This window comes from Trachypithecus francoisi, unplaced genomic scaffold (genome assembly GCF_009764315.1).
Source record: "Trachypithecus francoisi isolate TF-2019V2 unplaced genomic scaffold, Tfra_2.0 Lachesis_group12, whole genome shotgun sequence".
Taxonomy (NCBI): Eukaryota; Metazoa; Chordata; class Mammalia; order Primates; family Cercopithecidae; genus Trachypithecus; species Trachypithecus francoisi.
Genome location: NW_022681457.1, coordinates 70219917 through 70243425, shown reverse-complemented (window position 1 = coordinate 70243425; position 23509 = coordinate 70219917). Strand labels below are relative to the sequence as shown.

At 41.4% G+C, this 23509-nt stretch overlaps 1 protein-coding gene and 1 pseudogene across 2 annotated transcripts in view; both read left to right on the top strand.

Moving 5' to 3' along the window:
• The window catches only part of TCEANC2 (transcription elongation factor A N-terminal and central domain containing 2), a 56303-nt gene that overhangs the window by 21888 nt on the left and 10906 nt on the right, over nt 1-23509 (top strand). Inside the window, exons 4-5 of one of the 2 annotated variants that reach the window (XR_004440835.1) lie at nt 9905-10098; nt 18142-18623. Coding sequence is in view for 1 of the 2 variants with exons in the window: in XM_033226288.1 (XP_033082179.1) it covers nt 9905-10098; nt 18142-18330 (383 nt within the window). In the remaining variant the exon portion in view is untranslated. Of the gene's footprint in view, nt 1-9904; nt 10099-18141; nt 22804-23509 lie in introns of those variants that run through there. The other variant, XM_033226288.1, reaches the window with a different exon arrangement.
• On the top strand, nt 11109-11529 carry LOC117092549 (annotated as a pseudogene).

The following is a 23509-nucleotide window of genomic DNA, read 5'->3' as shown; positions in this document are numbered from 1 at the left end:
TCTCCAGGTTAGACAACCAAATAATAAATGACAAAGCTAAAATATTCTTATACCATGTTATGCCATCTCCTGAAACCTAAAAGTGAATAAAAGGCTAAAATCAAAATGATGGTAGGACTGCATTCCTTTCTGGAGGCTCTAGGGGACAATCCGTTTCCTAGACTAGTTGCCTTTTCTAGTTTCTAGAGGCCGCCTGCATTCCTTGGCTTGTGATCTCCTTCCTCCATCTTCAAAACTTGCAATGGTAGGTTGAATTCTTCTCACATCTCATCTCTGACCCATCTTTCTGCCTTTTCTTCACTTTTAAGGACTCATGTGACTAGATTGGGCCCACCTGGAAAAGCCAGGCTCATCTCTCCATCTCAGGGTACTTAACCTTAATCATATCTATAGAGTCTCTTTTGCCATGTAAGGTAACATAGTCACAGGTTCTGAGGATTAGGGCATAGTCATTATTGGGGACCATTGTTGTGTCTACTACTCAAATTATGCTATGCGTTTCAGGCTTCTGTGCTCTTGTTCACTCTACTTCTTGTGTTATTCCTGTCCCCTTGAGTTATCATCATTATTATTATTTTTTGTTTTGCAAAAGCCCTTCAAAAAATCTGACAGCAGTGCCAGCACATCCAGCCCCTGTTGCCTTTGAACTGGGAGTTTCGTCACCAACTAAATTAGCATTGTCGGAGTGTGATGCTTTTCGTTCTCAGGGCTCTGCAAGAAGGTTCCTGAGTGAGGTGATGCAGAGACTATGGAGAGATGCTCATTACCAGGGGTCTCCAGTTTTCTTTCTTTTTTTTTTTTTTTGAGACAGTCTCACTCTGTCAGACAGGCTGGAGTATGGTGGTGCGATCTTGGCACACTGAAACCTCTGACTCCTGGGTTCAGACGATTCCCATGCCTCAACCTCCCAAGTAGCTGGGATTACAGGCGTGCACCACCATGCCTGGCTAATTTTTGTTTTTTTTTTTTTTTTTTTTTGAGACAGAGTCTCCCTGTTACCCGGGCTGGAGTGCAATGGCCGGATCTCAGCTCACTGCAAGCTCCGCCTCCCGGGTTTACGCCATTCTCCTGCCTCAGCCTCTTGAGTAGCTGGGACTACAGGCGCCCGCCACCTCGCCCGGCAAGTTTATGTATTTTTTAGTAGAGACGGGGTTTCACCGTGTTAGCCAGGATGGTCTCCATCTCCTGACCTCGTGATCCACCCATCTCGGCCTCCCAAAGTGCTGGGATTACAGGCTTGAGCCACCGCGCCCGGCCAATTTTTGTATTTTTAATAGAGATGGGGTTTCACCGTGTTGGCCAGGCTGTTCTCGAACTCCTGGCCTCATGTGATCTCCCCACCTCAGCCTCCTAGTAAGTGCTGGGATTACAGGAGTGAGCTACTGCGCCTGGCTGAGTTATTATTAAGACCAGGATAAGCATTGCCTCTTTCATGGTGTTCCCTGACCCCTTTACCAGCTGAATTGACTCATCTGCCCTTTTGGCCCTCCTTGGGGTTCCCCCTTCAATACCATCTTAGGGCCCGTGTAACACCTTTTTGTGTGCATTTGTTTGTTTAGGTGTTGTCCCCTGACTTTCCTAGAGCTCCTTGAATACAGGTTAGTCTGGATTTTCTGGGTCTTGTCTTGCTCAACATTCTATCCCAATGTCTGTGAGTATTTGGTAATATTTGGTAAATGAGCAAAAGACTGCTTCCTGCAGGGAATTTGTCTTAACAGTGTGCTGGGATGCAGAAATCCCCTAACCTTAAACCCCGGGAACTTGACCTGGGTCATGAGACCAGCCAGTGGCACTGCTTACTTTAAAACATAAACTTCATGGAGCAAATAATGACTTTTTGCAGATCATTAACTTCCTTGATGCAGTTACTGGCCGACTTGTGACCTTGGGGAAAGGTCATGGAGCCTCATCTTTTTTATCTGAATCAGAGGATGTAGGACTATCTGATCACCAGAGGGAATAGTAGAGGGTTAAAGCGTGGGCTCTGGAGCCAGATTCCTTGTATATGAAACCTGGTCTGGCTTCTTGTTGTTTTTCACAAGTTACCTCACCTCTCAATACCTCAGGTATCTTTACCTATAAAATGAGGAACTACAGCACCTACTTCATAGGGTTGTTCTGAGGATTAAATGAATTAATATATGTAAAGTGGTTAGCACAATAGCTGTCATTGCTGTCATTATGATAATTTTATAATTTTATTAGAGACAGGGCTCACTCTATCACCCAGGCTGAGTACAATGGTATGATCATAGCTCACTGCAGCCTCGAACTCCTGGGCACACACGATCCTCTTGCCTCAGCTTCTCAGGTAGCTGGGACTGCAGGCATGTGCCACCACACCCAGTCAATTCTTTTATTTATTTATTTTTTAAAGTTTTTTGTAGAGATAGGGTCTCACTATGATGCCCAGGCTGATCTCAAACTCCTGCACTCAAGCAATCCTCCTGCCTTGGCCCCCACAAAGTGCTGGGATTACAGGCATGCCACCATGCCCAGCCTGTCATTATTAATGTTATCATGAAATTCCCTTTGTGATCTGAAATTTATGATTCTGCTCTGTTTTTGTCTAGTAGAGGGTTTCCGAGACTCCTTCTCTTTCTTGCCCCAGACTGAATTGCCTTTTTGCTGTTAGTCTTCTTTGGAAATTCTTCCCTCTTGCTGGCAAGTCTTGCATCCCCCACTGGGCTCCTTTACAGCCCTACCTACCCTTCCTGGGCTGGTTCGGCTGTTGTTGGCAAAAGACTCCTGACCAGTCCCAGTTTGGGCATGGCTCTTGTGGGAGTATCTGAGGGATGTACTGCCCCCTGCAGGCCAAAAGCAGTGACTCCACTGTCCAGACCTGTGAGTTGAAGCTTTCTGTCCTTTGGCCACCTCTCAGGGCCAGTGCTCTTCTGATTTTGGAATACCAAGAATGTGAATAACAGTATCTCAATAGAGCCTTGTTGAAGACTTCCTGTGTGTCAGTCCCTAATAACAGAGAAGTATAGTGTATTAGGGGTTAAGTGTGCAGGCTCTGGAGGTGGAGTCAGGCTGCTTGTGTTCTAATCCTAGCTTCTACACTTATTAGCTGTGAGACCTTGGCAAGGTGCCTTACTGAGTTTAGGTTTCTCATTTGTAAAAAGAGATATAATAACGGTATTTAAGTCATTGTTATAAAAATTAAATGAGATAATTCATACAAAGCCTGTAGTGATAAGCAGGAAAAATTCTCAGCGGTGGATAAGAATTAGAAACTTTTCCTTTTCTCAGCACCTTTGGGTTCATTTCTTTACAGTGTAGTTTCATTATTTTGTTTGCAGTTGTGTGATTTTCCTAATCACCTCTATCCATATTCAAATGTTAGTACAAAACCAATTTGAAAGTCAAATGTAAATGTTTTTTATTTAACTGATTCAATTCAGCAAACATTTATAGATCGTCTCTTCTGTGCTAGGCACTATGCTGAGGGCTGGGAATAGAACTTGAAGTAAGGTAGAGGTTCTGCCCTCAACACATTTACAGTTTTGAGGATAAGATGGACATTTAAATATTCTAGGCAGAGGGAATGGTATGAGCTAAGGCACAGAAGTAGGAGCAGGCCAGCCAGCATGACCCCAAACAGGGACATGCAAGCTGCTCTCTATGGCTAGAAGGTAGTGCACCGAGGCAAAAGGGTGGGAGGGGTGAAAGTGAGGGGAGGGAGGAAGGAGGGCGACATGGTGACAGGTGAGGCCAAAGAGATTCCAGGTCATCCAGAGCTTTAATGCTATGTTAGAAATTAATTTGAGGGCAATGGAGAGCCATCGGAGGATTTTTATTAAGGGTATGATATGATCAAATTGTGTTTGAAAAAGGTCATTTTGCCTTCAGTAGAGAGGATGAATTGGAGAGGGCCAGACTGGAGACAGAGTTTGGTTAGTAAAGTAATGCAGTACTTTACTAACTGCAGAAGTGTTGTGAATCTGAATCAGGGCAGTAAGAAGTGTTGTGAACCTGAATCAGGGCAGTAAGAGTGGAGAGTAGGTGAGGAGGAAGAGTAAAAGATAGAGGGAGAATTAATGAAGTAGATCTATATGACTTGGAATGGCTAAATGAACATAAGGTTGAAAGAGACAGTGGATCCTAAAATGGTGGGTGGGTGATGGTGCCATTCTGTGACAAAAAATGTTGAGTTAGAGGTGTTTGCAGAATAAGCAGGTGGAGAGGTCCAGTAGGGGACTGGATATTTGGTCTCATGCTCAGTGGGAATCTTTGGCTAGGGACACATAGTTGGGAGTCATCTGCCTGTAGGTAGCTGGACCACAGGAGTGGGCAAGGTTACTCAGGGAAGGCGAGTAGAGAAAGAAAAGAGGCCAAGGACAATGCCCTAACTGGGGCTCACAGATAATGAAGGATTGGACAAAGGAGCAGCAGCAGCAGAGGAGATAGAGAACAAAGAAGAGACCTAGTAACAGGTGGTATCTCCAAAAGCAGTGCAAGAGAATATTTCAGGAAGAAAGCCAGTGTCAGATGCCACAGAGAGGCCAAGTAATGTCAGGATGGAGAAGGACCGCTGGATTTGACCAAGGCAAAGGACTCTCTGTGTGAGGGACTTCTGCATTGGGTCTCATATATAAAGCTGGGTCAGCAGTGCCCTTCTTGGAGAGAGAAAAGGTTAAGGTGAGACTCTTATGAAGGAAGGATCTGTATTCTGAAGAAACCTGAATATTGCCCTACTATAACACAGCCAAGGCTGTTAGGTTTGTTGACATGTTGAGCCAGCCCACTAGATTGTGAGCTGAACTGCATGGATACACACAGTCCCACTACTCAGAAGAGACCACCATTAATAATTTTATTGTAAATTCTTTAAGACTTTTTTCTTTGCATATAAACAAAAATGTTGTTTATATGTATACACATATGTAGTTTTAAAAATAAACATTGGCTCACATTGTGTGTGCTCTGAGACCTGCTTTTTTCACTTGACTAAAAAAACTGATCATTTTTCCAGTCACTCCACGTAGAACTATTTTAGTTTAGCGTTTTGTTGGATTTTTTGTTTTCTTTTTTTGAGATAATCTTGCTCTGTCACCCAGGCTGGAGTGCAGTGGTACGATCTTGGCTCACTGCAACCTCTGCCTCCAAGGTTCAAGCGATTTTCATGCCTCAGCCTCCTGAGTAGCTGGAATTACAGGCATTCACCACCTCGCCCAGCTAATTTTTGTATTTTTAGTAGAGACAGGGTTTCGCCATGTTGGCCATGCTGGTCTCAAATTCCTGGCCTCCAGGGTTCCACCCACCTCAGCCTCCTAAAGTGCTGGGATTACAGACACGAGCTGCTTCGCCCAGCCTATTTTAGTTTTTTTTTTTTTTTTTTTTTTTTTTTTTTTTTTTTGAGGCGGAGTCTCGCTCTGTCGCCCGGACTGGAGTGCAGTGGCCAGATCTCAGCTCACTGCAAGCTCCGCCTCCCGGTTTACGCATTCTCCTGCCTCAGCCTCCCGAGTAGCTGGGACTACAGGCGCCCGCCACCTCGCCCGGCTAGTTTTTGTATTTTTAGTAGAGACGGGGTTTCACCGTGTTAGCCAGGATGGTCTCGATCTCCTGACCTCGTGATCCGCCCGTCTCGGCCTCCCAAAGTGCTGGGATTACAGGCTTGAGCCACCGCGCCCGGCCCTATTTTAGTTTTTAATGGCTGCAAAGTAGTTATTGTTTAAATGGACTATAATTTATTTAACAAACAGGACCCTTAATGATGAGCCTGTAGGTTGTTCCTAGCTTTTCGCTATCACAGGCAAGGCTGGAAGGAATATTTCTGTGCATGTGTCTTCTTTGTACACTTTGGCAGGTAAAATGTAGGCTAAATTCCTGGGGCTGTGTCCTCCTCATCTCTGTATCCTCAGCACCAGACATAAGGTAAGTGCCTGGTAAAAGTGTTTAAATGGGCCGGGCTCAGTGGCTCATGCCTGTAATCCCAGTACTTTGGGAGGCCAAGGCGGGTGGATCACCTGAGGTCAGGAGTTCGAGACCAGCCTGACCAACATGGCAAAACCCTGTCTCTACTAAAAATACAAAAATTAGCCAGGCGTGGTGGCCACTGCACTTCGGCCTGGGTGACAGAGCAAAACTCCGTCTAAAAAAAAAAAAAGTGTTTAAATGCTCTGGATCTAGGTCTGACAGCCTGTACTGTCTTATTTATCATTTTATTTTTAGCATCTACTACAGTGACCAAGAGCATAAAATCTTGCTTGCTGAATGAATAATCTCAGGGATAAGGAGAACTCCACCCAGAAGAGGAAAGTATCCAGGGGTGCTTTGTGCTTTCAAGTGATATGTATTGGAATGCACTTTCCTAAGCATCGCTAGCTAGGAAGCACCTTTAAACATTTCTAATGAGTGCTCTGCGTTCCTCTTCCTCTTCCTCCTTGTGATGAGTATTGATGTACTCCTTTCCCAGGTCCATAGAAAGGCTAGGTACAAATTTTTGATAAATAATTGGTTAGAGGGAGAAGTTAAAGACTCAATATTATTTTTCCTGTCTTCCTTTCAAAGTTTTATTTTTCAACTCCAGGATTCTCTTCATAGAACCTTTAAAGCAGGGGCAATTTCTTGTTTAAGCCCTACATGACTAGTGCCTATCATAGTATCTAGAGCAAACAGGCCTTCAGTAAACGTGTGGAGAATAAAGGAATCAAACAATATCGGGCTATGCAGTTGGCATAATTGGAGAAATTTTCTACATGTTTTGACCATTTTCTCAAATAAAATTTTTTTTCTGCTTCCCTTTGTTCAATGATGCCTCTTTCATTATGTATTAAATTCTTATGTCTATAGTCTGTTTCCGGCCTTCATTTTTTTTATTCCCTATCCATTTTCTTTTTTGGTGTTGGTCCATATCATTTTCAATATTGTTACTTTATAATATGTTCTAATATCTTAGATCTTAGATATGAGGCTAGTCGTGCCTCATAACTCCTGTTTTTCAAAATAGCATTTTATACACTTGCTGAGTTATATTTGTGTAGAAGTATTTGGTTGTAGTCTAATAAAAATAGCCTATTGAGATTTTTGGTTGAGATTACATAAAATCTATAAACTAATTTCTTTTTTGTTTCTTTTCTTTTCCTTTTTCAGGCAGGGTCTTGCTCTGTTGCCCAGGCTAGAGTGCAGTGGCATGATCACAGCTCACTATAGCCTTGAACTTTTGGGTTCAAGCCATCCTCCCATCTCAGCCTCCCAAGTAGCTGAGAGTACAGGCATATGCCACTTCACCTGGCTAATTTTTTTCATTTTTTGTAGAGACAGAGTCTCACTATGTTGCCCAGGCTGGTCTTGAACTCCTGTGAGTTCAAGTGATCCTCCCACCTTGACATCCCGAAGTGTTGAGATTATAGGCATGAGCCACTGCACCTGGCCAACTAATTTCTATATTGGCATTTTTGTGCTGTTTTTTCCATCTCGTAACAAGGTATATTTTCCCTTTATTCAAATCTTCTGTTATGTATTGTAGTAGGAATGTATGTTATTCTTTATATGAGTCTCTCATTCAACCAGCCTGCTCTCCTGATTCCCATCTCCTGCCACTATGCTCACTGCTGGAGATACAAAGATGAGCATCCCTTAAGGTTAGCTATTTCTGCAAGAAGCTCAATTTGGTGAACGAAAGAGATAACCCATCCAATAATTACAACTAACTCTAGTAATTATCATGATAAACAGAACACAAGGTGCTAAGGAAGCAGAGAGCCCGGGTACTGACCAAAACTAGAGATATTAAGGAAGAATTCCTGGAGGAAGGGACCTTTAAATGAGTCTTAAAGGCCGAATGGAAGTTGGCCAGATAAAAAGAGAAGTAAGAATATTTCAGGCAGACAGAATGTTCATTGGGGTGTGTGCTCAAAAATAAAGAGATAAAAAATAAAATGTTTTAGGAGCTGCAAGTAGCTGGAGTATTGGATGACAGTGGATAGTAGCTGGAAATGAAGATAGAAAGTAGGTAGGAGGATGGCAGATTGTGAAGGGACTTTTATGAAGAGGTAAGAGTGGATATAGCACCAAAGAATTTAAGTGGAGGAGGGAAATGGTCAAATTTATGCTTTAGGAAAAAAGCCCCTAAAAAAGAAAACACTAAAAATAAATAAAGGCTATCCTAGCTGCAGTGTGGAAGATGGCATTAAGGGGTACCAAACTTAGCCAGAGAGGTCAACCAGGGTACCTTCATAGTCATCTGGAGGCAACATGCCCTAAGGCAGGGCAGTGGGGCTAGGGATGGAGGAAAAGGAGGAATCCCAGAGCATTAAGGAAGTGGGCACAGACAGACAGCACACATGCATGCTCACACACCCATTCTTGTCCATGCTTTCCAAAGTGCTGTATAGTTTTTACTAGTTTAAACAGGATCTGTTCCCCTGTTGTGTTCTGACTGGCTGTTGCTGACTTAAGAAAGCTACTGGTTTTTAAAAATATATCTATCTTATATTCAACCCATGGATCAGGATTAAAAAATTCATTAAAATTAAAAATTAAAAAATATATATGTATCTTGTATTCTTCCATTTTTTAAACTTCTAGTTTTAAGTGTTCAGTTGACTTCTTTAGCCTTTCTAGGTATTTATTTTTATCTAAGTACTTTTGCATATTGATATTTTTGACCCTTCACCTTTTTTTCCATTTTTATTATGAAATTCTCAAACGTACACAAAAATAAAGAGAATATTATAACTCCTATATGCCCTTCGTCTAGATTCAATAACTATTAAGATTTTGCCCTACTTCTTCTTTCTGTTTTTGCTTTTATGTTGTTGCTGAGGTATTTTAAAGCAGAATCTCAGACCTTTTGTCATTTGAACTCTATGCATCTCTAAAAAATATGGGTATTTTCTCATGTAACCACAGTGCCATTGTTATTGTGCTTAACAAAGTTTACAATTATTCCTTGGTATAATTTAGTATCTAGTACATATTCATATTCCTTGTTTATCTCAAAATATCTTTTAACAGTTGGTTTGTTCCAACTGGGATTTGAATCACGCGTCACATTTGTTAGTTTGTACTCAAGAGACTTTTAATCTACTTCAGTCCCTAACCCTAGCCCCTTTTCAGAAAAACAAACGAAAAACAACAACAAAAAGAAGAACCACTGACTGTGGAAGAAACCATGTCTGTTGTCCTGTAGAATGTCCCACATTCAGAATTTGTCTTGTTTCTTCATACTATAATTTACTCCTCTATCTCTCCTATTTCCTATGAATTGGAAGTTAGCTTTGAATGACTAACTGGATTATGGTTCTTTTTCTTTTGGGGAAGAGGATAAGGCTACTTCATAGGTTAAGGGTGTGAAGTACTTCTGTTTCTTCTGTCTGATAGTCCCACTCTTAGGGATGCTAACATTGAACAGTGGGTTTAGATGATGACAGCTCATCCCTCCATTATAAATTTCCCCATCAGACTCATTGAATTAGTTCATCCGCTGATGATTGTCTCTGAATGAATTATTTCATCAGGGCTACAAAAAAATGTTCTCATTCTATCAGTCTTTTCACATTTATTAGCTAAATAATATTCCCGTAATAACTAGGGCTATTTTGTTGTCTTGAAATATAGTATGTACCTCCTTCCCCAAAAAAACTAGATAAATGCTTAATTCATTTTCTTTTATAGTGATTTTTGGTTAAAGGAGTTACCTTTGTTGTTCTTTTTAAGAATCTATTGATTTTGCTTCTAGTTTATGACTTAATTCGTTGGCTAGGCTGCTGGTTCTCCCCCAGTGATTATCTTATTATCTCAGTCCTTTTGAAACAGGTTTCTTTTGCACAAGAGTCTTTACATCCTTGGGTGTGTGAATGACTTTCTCAGTGCCACACGTCAGTCAGTCCATCTAGTCCTGCACTTTTCAGAAGAAGATGTAACAACCTTTCCTTTGGTTTTTCTCTTCCTGTTCCAGGTCACACTGTGAACAAGATGCGTAAACACTCAGATTCAGAAGTGGCTTCTCTTGCCAGAGAAGTTTACACTGAGTGGAAAACTTTCATTGAAAAACATTCAAATAGACCTTCTATTGAAGTTAGAAGTGATCCCAAAACCGAGTCGTTTAGGAAAAATGCCCAGAAATTACTCTCAGAAGCCTTGGAATTAAAGGTAATGCCCTAAGCATATACAACTGTTATGTACCCATAATAATTAATTTTTAAAATAGAAGAAAAATAACGTAAATGTCCTGGTTAGATGTGATTAGTAGGTGTTCTTGGTTAAATGCCTCATGATTTCATAATTAAGATTTCATAGTCTTAATGCTGTGGCTTTATTTTAACCAGTTATTCTTTAAGGATTCTGGATTTATAAGCATTCCAGGAGACAGTGTTGTAGGAGGCAGGCTTTTGAACTAGCAAGATCTGGGGTTGAAACCCTGACATTCTAGTTGTGATACCTTAGGCAGATACCTTAATGTTTTCTGAGACTTGATTTCTTAATCTGTAAAATGAGGATTGTAAGTCCTACCACCTAAGGTATTAAAAAGGTTAAATGAACCATATATGCAAAAGAATAGTAGTGCCTGCTGATTAGAAGTTATTTAATGAATGTTGGTTACTTCCCATTTAAAATTCCTTCCCTTCTCGCTGAAGTAAAAATTCTGTGATGGACTGAATATCAATAGTAAAATAAACAGCTGTCTAGTGAAAAGACTCAGATCCCCCAGTTTTCATCAACAGCCATATCTTTAGTTTTAAGTCATAAAATCAATTGGATAGACATGCTCCCTATCTTCATGACTTACAATTCAGATGATGTTCATGGTTTGAGGTATACGTGCTGGAAGAAGGATTTTTGCTCATTAATAATAATATTCATTATCATCATCAAACAACAAATCTTATAAGCTGATTAATACTCTGGAAAATAACACATGTAATAGTCATGTTTCTTCCTTATCCCAGGATATCTCAGAGCAACTCTGCTAAAGTATCCTTAGAGAACAATTTAATATTAATAAAAGAAGCAATTCCAAAGTCTGATTTAAACACTAGATCTGTTACTACAGTCTCTAAAAAAAATTTTTGCCATTCTATCTCAATTATTTATCCACAAAAGAAAGACTTGTGATATAGTACTTACTTTTTTTAAAATAAAGTTTTGGATCTGAAGTGAATTTGCACCAAAGCAGCAGCTGCATTGCCACAGTTCTGTCTTCACCTTCACCATGTTCCTCTTGGTCAAAAACGCACTAAGTTGTCTCCAAGTTCAAAGCATTCAGCAAACAATGGCAAGGCAGAGCCACCACAAACATACACCTGATTTTCATGATAAATACAGTAATGCTGTATTAGCTAGTGGAGCCACTTTTCTGTATGGAGATATGTAGCAACACAAATCAGAATAGAATGGAACCTGTCCCCTGTTGGCAGAGTCACCCCAAAAGAAGGGAGAGATTGGTAATCATCCCAGCTGATGTAATAATGAATTGTTTAAAAAACAACTCATTATTGATGCCAAGTTAAAGCACTGTGTACCCATTAAGATATGGCATTATTGAAGAAATAAAGTACATTTGAAACCTTAAAAATAAATAAAGTTTTGGATTTTTAAATACAAACTTCTAATAGAAAATTAGAAAAATGTATAAAAGGGAAAAAAATGTAACCCAGACATAATCTTGTTAACACATTGGCACATTTCCTTTTTTGGTAAATTGTTATGGTTTTTTAAATGAATGTTGGGCAAGTTATGATTAACTGAGATTTATATAGAGTGAATTATATGCCGAATGTTCCATAAGATATTTTTATTGATTATTTAAGTAACATTGCAGAAAATTGATGTAATTATTTACATTTGTGTTCTCTTTAATCTTGATCAATTTTAGTGTCATTTTATATATCCTTTTCTATATATCTTTATTTTTTCACGTTTGTAATTTTTTTTTTTTTTGAGACAGTCTCGCTCTGTCACCCAGGCTGGAGTACAGTGGCACGATCTCGGCTCACTGCAAGCTCCGTCTCCCGGGTTCACGCCATTCTTCTGCCTCAGCCTCCCAAGTAGCTGGGACTACGGGTGCCCGCCATCACGCCCGGCTAATTTTTTGTATTTTTAGTAGAGACGGGGTTTCACCATGTTACAGGATGGTCTCGATACCCTGACCTCATGATCCATCCGCCTCAGCCTCCCAAAGTGCTGGGATTACAGGCATGAGCCACCACGCCCGGCCCATGTTTATAATTTTTAATGACTATCTGATAGTTCAGTGAATTGCTATGCTGAAAGTTCACTTAACTTTTCCTAAAGGAAGCTTTTTTTTAAATTTTTTTTATTTATTTTATTAATTTTTTTTTTTTGAGGCGGAGTCTCGCTCTGTCGCCCAGGCTGGAGTGCAGTGGCCGGATCTCGGCTCACTGCAAACTCCGCCTCCCGGGTTCACGCCATTCTCCTGCCTCAGCCTCCCGAGTAGCTGGGACTACAGGCGCCTGCCACCTCGCCCGGCTAGTTTTTTGTATTTTTTAGTAGAGACGGGGTTTCACTGTGTTAGCAAGGATGGTTTCCATCTCCTGACCTCGTGATCCGTCCGTCTCGGCCTCCCAAAGTGCTGAGATTACAGGCTTGAGCCACCGCGCCCGGCCAGGAAGCTTTAATATAAGTATTAAACCTTGGAAGAGAAAACAAAATATGAAAGTTATAAGTCTGATTTTCCAGAGTATCGATTAGCCAACAAGATTTATTTTAAATAAAGTTTAGTTTTGAAATAAGTCAAAATTATTGCAGAAACATACAGTGTGGGTATATAATATACAGTTAATGTGGTGGTAAATACCAGTTCCCTGTGGTATCTTTTTAAGTAAATGATAATAACAAAGCTATGCTTGTAAGGATTAATGAGCAGTTTGCCTACTATATTAAACTCCATGATAATTATCCTTTTAGTTTATCCATTAATTATGCTTTAAATGGCACATCAAGTGGTAAGCACTCAAGTGTTATAAAGCAAAGTTAAAAAAGTGATACATTTGTTAGTGCTTTCCAACATAATTGGAAAAAACATCAGATTAAGCATAGCTGAATGGTTTTGTTCTCAAAGAGTAAATTTAAAAAATTAAAAGTATGCATCTTACTGTCTTCCTTAGCCAAAAGTAAAAATAAAAAAAATAATAACTCTGCATTCCTTGCATAAACAGCATTTGATAGCATGTTTATCAGTTTGTTATGTCAGAGAATATAAATACAAGCCCTTTTATATAAGGTTAATTCTTAGCACCTATCATCATCTGAGATATTTCCATATTAGAGTAAATCAATGAACCATCTAATTCAGTATCTGGTCTTTGACAGTAACCAATGTTGAGTGCATTCAAATCAGACATCAGATCTCCATAAATGTACTTAATCAGGCAGCAGTAAAGCATTGGGTTTAAGTTATTGGCCCAGTGACTTAAAAGCCTCTACAATTTGATCCTAGCATGTGTTATTGCAAATACCAAATCTTCGCATTACATTTTTGTAGAAAAATAAATGTTTCCATGTTGTTTCACTCATATCCTTTAATAGTGAAAGCCATAGATGAAGAATAATACGCACAGCCTAAAGGTGCATCTCTTTATTACCCTACAGATCTTGCTTTCTAGATTCATGGATTATTTCCTTGTTCTTGGAATAGTGGAATAGATGAATAAAAACTCCATCGTTGAAACCCAGGCTCCATTCCCCTTTACTTTCTCCCTTCGAGATCTTCTTTGTTCTTCCCTGTCTTTTAGATCTTTCCTCATATGAACATCCCCTGTGGTGTCATTCTCTTACTTCCCCTTCCTCATTATCCACTCTCCTTTCCTACCTCACGGCCTGTGATCATTTTCCTATTATGTCATTTAAAAAAATGAACCTGATTCTCAAAGTGAGCCTGTATCATTAAGAGTTATGAAACACTGGCTGGTTGGCTCAGTTGGTTGTCAGATGGTGCTAATGAGATCCAGGTCAGGGGTACGTCCCCATATGGGACTGTTAGTTTTTCTTTGTTTAATGGCCTCAGACTGCACCCCTGGCTTTGACCAGCTCTCTCATGAATGTATTCAAGTGGTCAAAAAGCAGTGTGGGTAGATATGTACAAATTCAATCATGCTGTTGGAAAACCCACACAAAGTTTGCTTCCAGTGGCTATTCAATTCAACAGATGTTTAGTAAGGATCTACTCGGTGCTGGGGGAGAAGACAAACATGGATGAGTCACATTCCCTATCCTAAGAAAACTTTACTGTCTCCTGACTGAGAACCTATAAATCATTAATTAAACTATGAGGCAGTCTGAAATAATGGTACTAGCAAGTATCAACACACAAAGTACAGAGCAGTTAAATCTGATGGGGGAATCTGGGAATGTTTTGTAGAAGAGATGGCAGTGGAGCCCACCTTTATCAGAGGCGTAGGATTTTGCTAACTAGAAAATACACATAAAATAGAAACATATTTTATCTGCTATGTATATGATGTTATTAGAAGAGCAAGAAAGAAGAGTTATACATGGGAAGGAAGGGCATTCATTTAATAAATATTGGTTGAACATTTACTATGTGCCACTAACCTATGCTAACTAGGCATGCGCAGTTTAGAAATGGATACAACATGGTTTCAACTCTAGCAGTCCTTATAGTCTTCTGAGGAAGATAGACAAATAAATAGTTACAAAACAGTGTGGGAAGTTCCACACTTAAGGTAAACACATGAAGAAGACCCTGTTCCCATACCCTGAGAAAGCTTACACATGTGACAGACATCACTAATTGGTTATGGCACCAATTCCCACTGATGAAGGAGCTCAAGGTGGTCATGTTTTATATCTTCCTCCAGCTCTAGCCAGTTCATCCAGAATTAGAAAGCTGTATAACACACTTAACTCACAGGCACAAACAAATAAGGATTCTAACTGTCTGTCTCTGGGAAGTGTGAACTAGGAGATACCAATAAAACAACAGTACAAGTGTTAAACAGAAAGGATGTTGGAGGAGTTGTGAGGAAGCAGAGTTGTGAGTAGAGAACAGATGTGTAGCATAGGAAGAGAGAATAAGGCAGTTAGAATTGGTAGTGAGTAAGGCCCATGGAGAAGAGCAAAAACATGTGAGAAAGAGACCAGGCAGCTCATGAGAGATACAGAGAAAGGATCGATTTCTAAATAAATCCCTAGGTTTCTCCCAGTGTTCCTATCCTTATTCCCATTCATACAAATTATCTCATAGCAAACGCCCTTTTCTCAAGGACTCAGTGAAACTCTGGTCCTTCCACCCAGAAGGGTTCACCTAAAGCACTAGATTAGGACCCACTGGAAAGGACTCACCAACTTGGGTGGGTTTGGATTACCCAAAGGCACTTACAAGACAGGTATTCTTCACTTTGCAACAAACTTGTTGTACACACGGTATATGATGAATTATTTTCTATCACGATTTTAATGTCACATATTTTTCTCCATTTCTTAATTCTGATTGGTCTTCATTTAACAAGAGGCATGCATGAGAATTGTTAGATGCTTGCCTTCTATTACCACCACACTGATGGCATAGCACTTGTCGTGCTGCCTACCCCTGGGTTCCCACCCACTTCTGGGATGTGAGTTTGTGATGGGCAGGGCTCACATCCTTTCTGTTCTATCTCTCTAAGATCAGGCCAGACCCAGAGTAGCAATTCAGTTAACTATTTGCTGAATGAAGTATGTGAATTCCAAGACACACTCAGAGTTTGTCTTTTTTTTAATTTAATACGGGTACTATAATTTGCTGGAGTGCTCATGACTTGTTTTACAAACACATATACCCTTCTTCTTTGATAACCACTCCCCTCAAAAAAAAAAAAAAAGACTTTCTTGCTAAGTGTATCTCTAACCACCAGTGGAGACTAACCAGCCTCACACCAGGATAAGGAACTTTCTTTCTAGCAAATGCTGCAGGACAAATGCTGGATAGCCAGCTAGCCACCTTTCCAGCTTCCTAAAGTAGTCTGGTGCCAGGCCTACCTCAGGGGCTAGTTCGGTGCCCACCCAGGAAGCCTTGAAAAACTTGGAGTCTGGGTTCTAGAGAACCACAGCGCCAAGTCCACTCACTCCAACACAAGCCGTGGAAATAATCTGTCTGTCATTAGGACCACAAACTTTTGTGAGCACCTTTTGTCAGCTAGACTAAGGCAGATGTCTGGGCCTGGATATTCACTCTCTCTCTCTTTCTCTGTGTCTCTTTCAGTCCTATTCTGCTCTTTGCTTGGTCCTTATGTCTGACAGACAAGTTTGTTTTTTCTACTTACTTTGGTCCATCTGTCTCATGTTAGGACATTTTATTAAACGTCAGGTGACCCCTTTTTATTTGGGGTATGTTTTTTCTTTTTTTGAACTTTGCATTTTGCACAGAAGAACAAACATATATGTACAGCTCGGTGAATTTATCACAAAGCAAACACCTATTTCACTTAGCCAGATCCTACTCATGCTCCAGGTCTCAGATTAAACTTCATTTCCTCTTGAAGCCAGGCACTGCCCTCCTGGGTTGGGTTGCTTTGCCATGGCTGTGTTCTCCCCTGTGCTGGTTCCTCTCCTTTCTCCTGGTGCACAGGATCCTTACAATCCCTGTTCACAGTCCATCTGTCCTGCTGGACTAGGCTGCCCAAGGGCCCAAGCATTGAGCCTTCCTTAGTCACTGCTTATTGCTCAGCCCAAGCACAGAGCATGGCATATAGTGCTGAATAAATGTTTGAATGAATGGCTAAGGGAGGGAGAGAAAGGTTAAAGGTAAAAAAGCAAGTGAGAGAGATAAATTTATCTCCTGTTTTCAAGGAATTTTCTACTAGGAGAGACAAACTTAAAATATAGATCATTGGCTGGGTGCGGTAGCTCATGCCTGTAATGCCTCAGCACTTTGGGAGGCCTCAGCACTTTGGGAGGCCAAGGTAAAAGGATTGCTTGAGGCCAGGATTTCAAGACCAGTCTGGGAAACTTAGCAAGACCCCATGAGTTTGAGCCTGCAGTAAGCTTTGATCACACCACTGCACTCCAGCCTGGGTGACAGAGTGAGACAGTATCTGTAAAATAAAAGTATACACTTCATTTGTAATATATCATGATAGTGACTAGGGGAAGCTCAGGGCATGGTGGCAGCCTGAAGAACTTTCAGTCCTTTGCACTGGGGTCTTTTTGTTTGGTTGTTCTTGCCTCGGCTTTGACATACAAAGAGGAGTGTTTTCCGTAGGGAAAGGTGTGCCTTGCTAAGGGAACATGTGCTGGTGCAGAGGCATAGAGGTGTATGAAAGTGGCCAAGAGTGGAGTGCTCAGGGCCGGCTGTGGTCAGGATTGGGGAGGGGAATAGCTGAAGATGGGCCTGGAAAGGAGGGTAGTGCTGGGGGTGGTCTTGGACCAGCATCCAACCTACCCTGGATTCAGACCGTGTAGACAAAGTCCCAGATCTCTCCTGCTTTGATTAGGTCTGGGACCTCAAGATGGCTTGGGCCTGAGCCAGACCACCCCAGAATTGCTACAGGTCCCTCCCCTAGGCCTGCTGTGCTTAATGGAAACTGCAGTGTCTCTCCAATCTCAACCATTCTCTCGGAATGTTGAAGCGGCCATTAGTATGGTGAAAGGGAAAAAACATGAACTTTGGAGTTGAGGGATCCAGGTCAGAGTCCCAGCTCTGTCTCTTAGTAATTGTAAGACCTTAAACCTTTGCCTTTGAACCTGTTTCCTTATCTGTAAAATGTGATAATAGGAGTTATGAGCATTAAATGTGAAAAGTGATTTTTGAACTGTTCTGTACACATATTAGGATCCAGACCCCATGTTTCTAAAATGCCATAAGGAGTTAAAAGGCAGTCTAAAAACAAAAAAAATATGAACCGTTATACTGATTTATGATTCTTGGTCTTCGTTTCCTGGTTGGTAAAGTACAGGGCCTAGTACCCGTTGCTTAGTTCAGGCCAGTTTCCTGTTATAATGGCAAATATTACCACCCGGCAGGGGTTGTGAATGAGGTCCCTGTCACAAAGCACATGGCCTTGTTCCTTAATTGCCAGGGTGGAATTAATTTGCTCTTCCTGTTTCTCTTGTGAAGTAGATGTCCTTGAATTTCAGTTGATTAATGGAGGCCTCTGAGCAGAGTGCTCCAGCCTCTCTTGCTTTTAATCCTTATGCAATGTAAGGCTCTAATTTGATAATTTTGCTGTTTTTTAGATGGATCACCTACTGGCTGAAAATATTGAGCGGGAAACGTTTCATCTCTGCTCCCGCCTCATTAATGGGCCGTACCGGCGGACGGTGAGAGCCCTGGTCTTCACATTAAAGCACCGAGCTGAAATCCGGGCTCAGGTGAAGAACGGCTCGCTGCCAGTCGGCACGTTTGTACAGACCCACAAAAAGTGACCTGAGGACGGTTCCAGCCCTGGGCCAGGCAGAGAAGAAAATGGGCCTCTCTCTGCCGTTCAAAGACGCTTTTGAGTTTGGGTGATGGCTGATGCTGGCTGTGCTGGATTTTCCCATGGTGCCATTCCTTTGCAGACAGAGGATTCGGAGAGCCCTAGGAGACAGGCCTGCAGGAATGTGCTTCATTAGCTGGAGTGCGCTGGTGCTGCCTAACAGGACGCACACTGGCTGTCACTAGGAAGCGCCGTACGGTTGCTATCACCCAACATGGTGAAAGGGTGATGGATTTCACTGTGAGTATGCCAAGGACACCTCTAAACTTCCCCCTGTCAGGCAGATGAAGTTACTACTTTATTTCACCACCCTGCAGGTAACTGAAACTCAATTACCGCTGCCGCTCACTCGGTTCCATCCCCCTGAGTTTAGATAGCTCTGGTGCCTCTCAGAACTCCCCTGTCTGTTCTCTTTGCTCTACCCCAGGGGTGAGCCTGCCAGAGCCAGCCGACTACCCCTTCTTCCCAGAGCTCACTTATCTGAACGTTTCAGCTCTCCCTGGAAGACCTTCTGCGTTGGTCTCCAGAGCCCCCATGCTGACGCTACTAATGAGGAACTGGCCCGAAGCCTCCCACACCTCCGGGTTTATTTGAATACGCTGGCGCTCTCAGTTTAGGGCTCTGTAGAAGATACATAATGAAATTTCTCTTGAAATGAATTACTGCAGTAGAAAAAAGCACATACATATATATGTTAAAGTGAACTATCTCTACACAGGCCTGTTTTAACAATTATATAAATAATACTTGTTTTTTTAAAAGTAATAAGCTGGGACTTTTTTTTTCTCAAACAAAAGGTGGAGTTTGTTTACTGAAGAGTGTTTGGGGCTGAGAAAGGGTACAGTTGGTGAAATTAAAAAATGATGGAACAAGGATTTGAGGAAGGTAGAAGACTCAAGGAAGTGGGGATTAGATGAGGGGATACCGGAGCACGTTTGTAATCTGAAAGGAAGGAGCTGGTAGAAAGGGAGAGATTTAAAATCCAAAAAAAAATAAAGAGTTGAAAAACAAGGGTGAGAAGGGATGGGACTAACATTATTGCCTACCTTCTAAATGCTAGGCACTTCTCCTAAGACAATTTATTAACATTTACATGGATCAAAAACAAGGGGAGAAGGGACGACACTAACATTATTGCCTACCTTCTAAATGCTAGGTACTTTTCCTAAGACAGTTTATTAACATTTACCTGGATCTTTATATAATTTTGTAAAAATCTTGCTGACTTCTCTTACCCATTGTATTAAGTAGGTATTGTTTTCATTTTTTAGATTTGTTGTTTATTTAGCAACCATTTCCCGAGCATCCATTCTGTGGGGTAGGTGTATACTGAGCACTAGTTACAAATGGGAGCCTGAGGCTCACTGAGCAGAAACATTACCTTCAATTTCCCACTGCTAGTAACTATTGGAGCTAGAATAATAATAATCGAGCATTTACCCTGGGCCCAGCACTGTGGTAACCATTTTACAAAAAGAGAATACCCAGTTAAAGATGAGAAAAGTAAGGCTCAGAAAGGTATAGTAACTTACTCAAGGTCACACAGATAGTGAATGACAGATCTAAGATTCAAAATCCGGGTCTGTTTGACTGTATATGGTTCCCTTGGATGATTTCATCCACTCTCATGTTTTCAAGCATCGTTTACATGCTGATGACATTCCAGTTTGTATCTTCAGCCCAGACCAGTCCCCTGACTTTCAGATGATATTTCCTAGATGCCCCGTAGACATCTCAAATATAACATGTCTTCTCTCCATTGGCAGTACCAGCAAGCCAGACAGTCCAGCTAGGAACTCAAGGGGTCAGCCTAGACCTCCCATCTCCTACTCTGAGCCAACCAAGTCCTAGTGGTTTGATTAGGTTGGTGCAAAAGTAATTGTGGTTTTTGCCATTACTTCTAATGTATTACTTCTTTGCATTTGCTGTTCCAGTTGCAATGCTCTTTCCCCAGACATCTGCATGTTCTTGTCCTCATTTGATTTACGTCTCTCTTTCCCTTATCAAAAAGGCCTTTGCTGACTACCCTAAATACAATAGCACTCCCCCCTAACTATTCTTTAATGTTGTACCTGGCTTTATTTTTCTTCAGAATATTTATTACTCTTTAACATAGTTATTTATTTCTTTATTGTCTATCTCCCCACTCCCAGAATGTAAGCTTCATGAAAGCAGAGTCTTTGTTCTGTTCCCTGCTATATCTCCAGCATCTGGAACAGAGCCTGGGACAAGCTAGGTCTCCATAACTATTTATTGGACAGTTGAGTGACTGATTGTGGATGTACAGGATAAGCATCTAATTCTATCAGGGAGTGCTTCCTGGAGGAGCTGATACCTGTGTTCAGTCTTAAAGGGCAGGAGTTTGGATAGGGGAATGTTAGTTAATAGAATGAAAATTTCAAAATTAAAGGGCAGGAGTAATTAATTGGGTCGTTGAGATGCATGCCTGGCAGAGCAAGCAGAGTATGGGAAAACCCAGAGGTGGAGATATCTGGAAAGTGATTGGTATGGCTGGAGTAGAGGACACTGGCAGGAGAGTAGCCTGAGATGAGGCAGGAGAGGAAGGCAAGGACCAGGGCCAGGTCTGAAGGGTCTTGAGCATCAGGAGAAGGCGTTAGACTGATTCAAAGCAGGAACTGCTCAGTTTTGTATTAATAGGCTATGTGGAAGAGAAGCCGGGATAGGGAGACTGGAAGTAGCAAGCTTCATGTTTAAAGAACCAAAGAGTTCTGCTAACTTAGGAACCCAGAGAAAGTTGAAAACAAATTGCTCTCTGGCTGAAAGCCTTCAGTGGTGATAGTTGGAAAGCAGAATGATTGCAGAGATGTGCTTTGGAGATTTGGAAAGCAGGCTGTGTTATTTGTGGCTGTTTTCTCCTTGATGCATGTGCAGAATTTCCATGAACGCTAATGGAGCTATTCTGAGCATTTGCTGAAGGGAAGGAAGCTTGCAGACATCCCTCCCAATCTTGCCCACACACCGAGAAGTACCTCGGAGCTACAGTCTGTTAAAAATAAAAGGTTGAGGCCGGGCACATTGATTCATGCCTATAATCCCAGCACTTTGGGAGGTCGAGGCAGGCAGATCACCTGAGATCAGAAGTTTGAAACCAGCCTGGCCAACATGGTGAAACCCCGGCTCTACTAAAAATACAAAAATTAGCCAGATGTGGTGGCAGGCGCCTGTAATCCCAGCTACTTGGGAGGCTGAGGCATAAGAATCGCTTGAACCTGGGAGACGGAGGCTGCAGTGAACCAAGATCGTACCACTGCACTCCAGCCTGAGCAACAGAGTGAGACTCTATCTCAAAAAGAAAAGAAAAGGTTGCCCCTGAAATGGGGTGAGAATAGTTCCTGAGACCTCTCAGGAGGTGTGAATATGTCTTATAAGCATGTTCAGTTGCTGGGGGAAATGTGGGAAAGTAAATACCATTTGTGTCTGCTCTAACAGCTTATTGATGCTTTTCTTGTAGTGGTTAATTTGGAGGTCCTGGTCAGGCGTGGTAGCTCACACCTGTAATCCCAGCACTTTGGGAGGCTGAGGCAGGTGGATCACTTGAGATCAGGAGTTTGAAACCAGCCTGGCCAACATGGTGAAACCTTGCCTATACTAAAAATACAAAAGTTAGCCAGATGTGGTGGCAGGCACCTGTAATCCCAGCACTTGAGAGGCTGAGGCAGGAGAATTGCTTGAACCCGGGAGGCAGAGGTTGCAGTGAGCTGAGATGGCACCACTACACTCCAGCCTGGGTGACAGAGCGAGACTCAGTCTTAAAAATAAAATAAAAATAAATAAATAAAATTGGAGGTCTTGGTCCTTTGTGTAGGGACTCAGTCTCTGTATTTTCATTCATTCATCCAACAAACAAATGTTGCCCATCTTCTGTGTGCCAAGGACTAGACTGGCACTGGGGACACAACAATAAAGGAGAGATAATTTCCCCTTAGTCTGGTGAGGCAGATAGACACATAACTAAATAAATAGAGTATAGCATATTGGGTGGTAACTATAGACATAAAAATATTGAGAAAATAGGGAAAGGAATGAATAACACCACTCAGAGGAAGAATCTTCACAGAGGAGTTCATATTTGAACCAAAGCCAGAAGGACGGGTAGGAGTTCTTAGCAGAAGGCTCAGTCTATGTGAAAGCACAGAAGCGTAAGGTGTATGGCTAGTTTCAGTAAAGGAAAATAATATGAGGTGGTTGAAGCATAAGGTTCTTAGGAATGGTAGTGAGAAATTGGGCAAAAAAAGTAACCAAGGCCTTGGAGGCCTTATCAACGAGTTTTGACTTTGGCCTTCAGATAATGGGAGACCATGAGAAGTTTTTAAGGAGATGAGGGACCTAATCAGGTGTGTGTTTTAGAAAGATTAAAAAAAAAAAAAAAACCCAACAGATATTTTAAGAAAATTTTAAACATTCAGAAGAAACCCAACAATTTAAGGCAAAGGAAAGAAACACTTGAGATTCAGTAAATTAGAGGTGTTTTTTTTTTTTTTTTTTTTTTTTAACAAATGAAGTTTAAAGTTGCCCAAACAGATATCATTAGAGAATCTCAGGTTTGAAAAGTGGCAGGAGGCCCAGATAATGCATTTACTGTGTTCTGTGGTGAAGGAACAGGCAGCTGGCCTTATCATTTATAGAATATCAGGTTCTTAAACTTGTGCCTGTCAACCTTGGTTTTCTTTTGCTGTAGCCTCAGGCCTCAGAGCCTTACTCTGAGATTGGTAATGTGTTTTGAATGTGTTTATCACAGCCAGATGGGGCAAGGGCTCAGTTTGTTACTGCCCATTATTGCAAGGGAAGGGAGTCCATCCAGAAAACAAAGCTTTGGGAGTTTCAGTTAGTTGGGTGACACTGCCCTGGTATCAAAGGAAAGATGGTTTGATTGGATACATTGTATTTTCTTTGAATCAACCAAAATGATACAATTACTGTCAGGATGGACTTACTCATAACCTGGGGAGGTTGGTTTCAAGATCCAAGAAGATCAAAACATCCAATCAAATGCTGTTTTTTAATGTTGATAAAATCATTCTTTCAACATGCATTCGTTGAGTTCTTACGTGTCAGGTATTAGGGTCCCAGGGATAGAGAAGACATAATCTTTGGCCTCAAGAAGC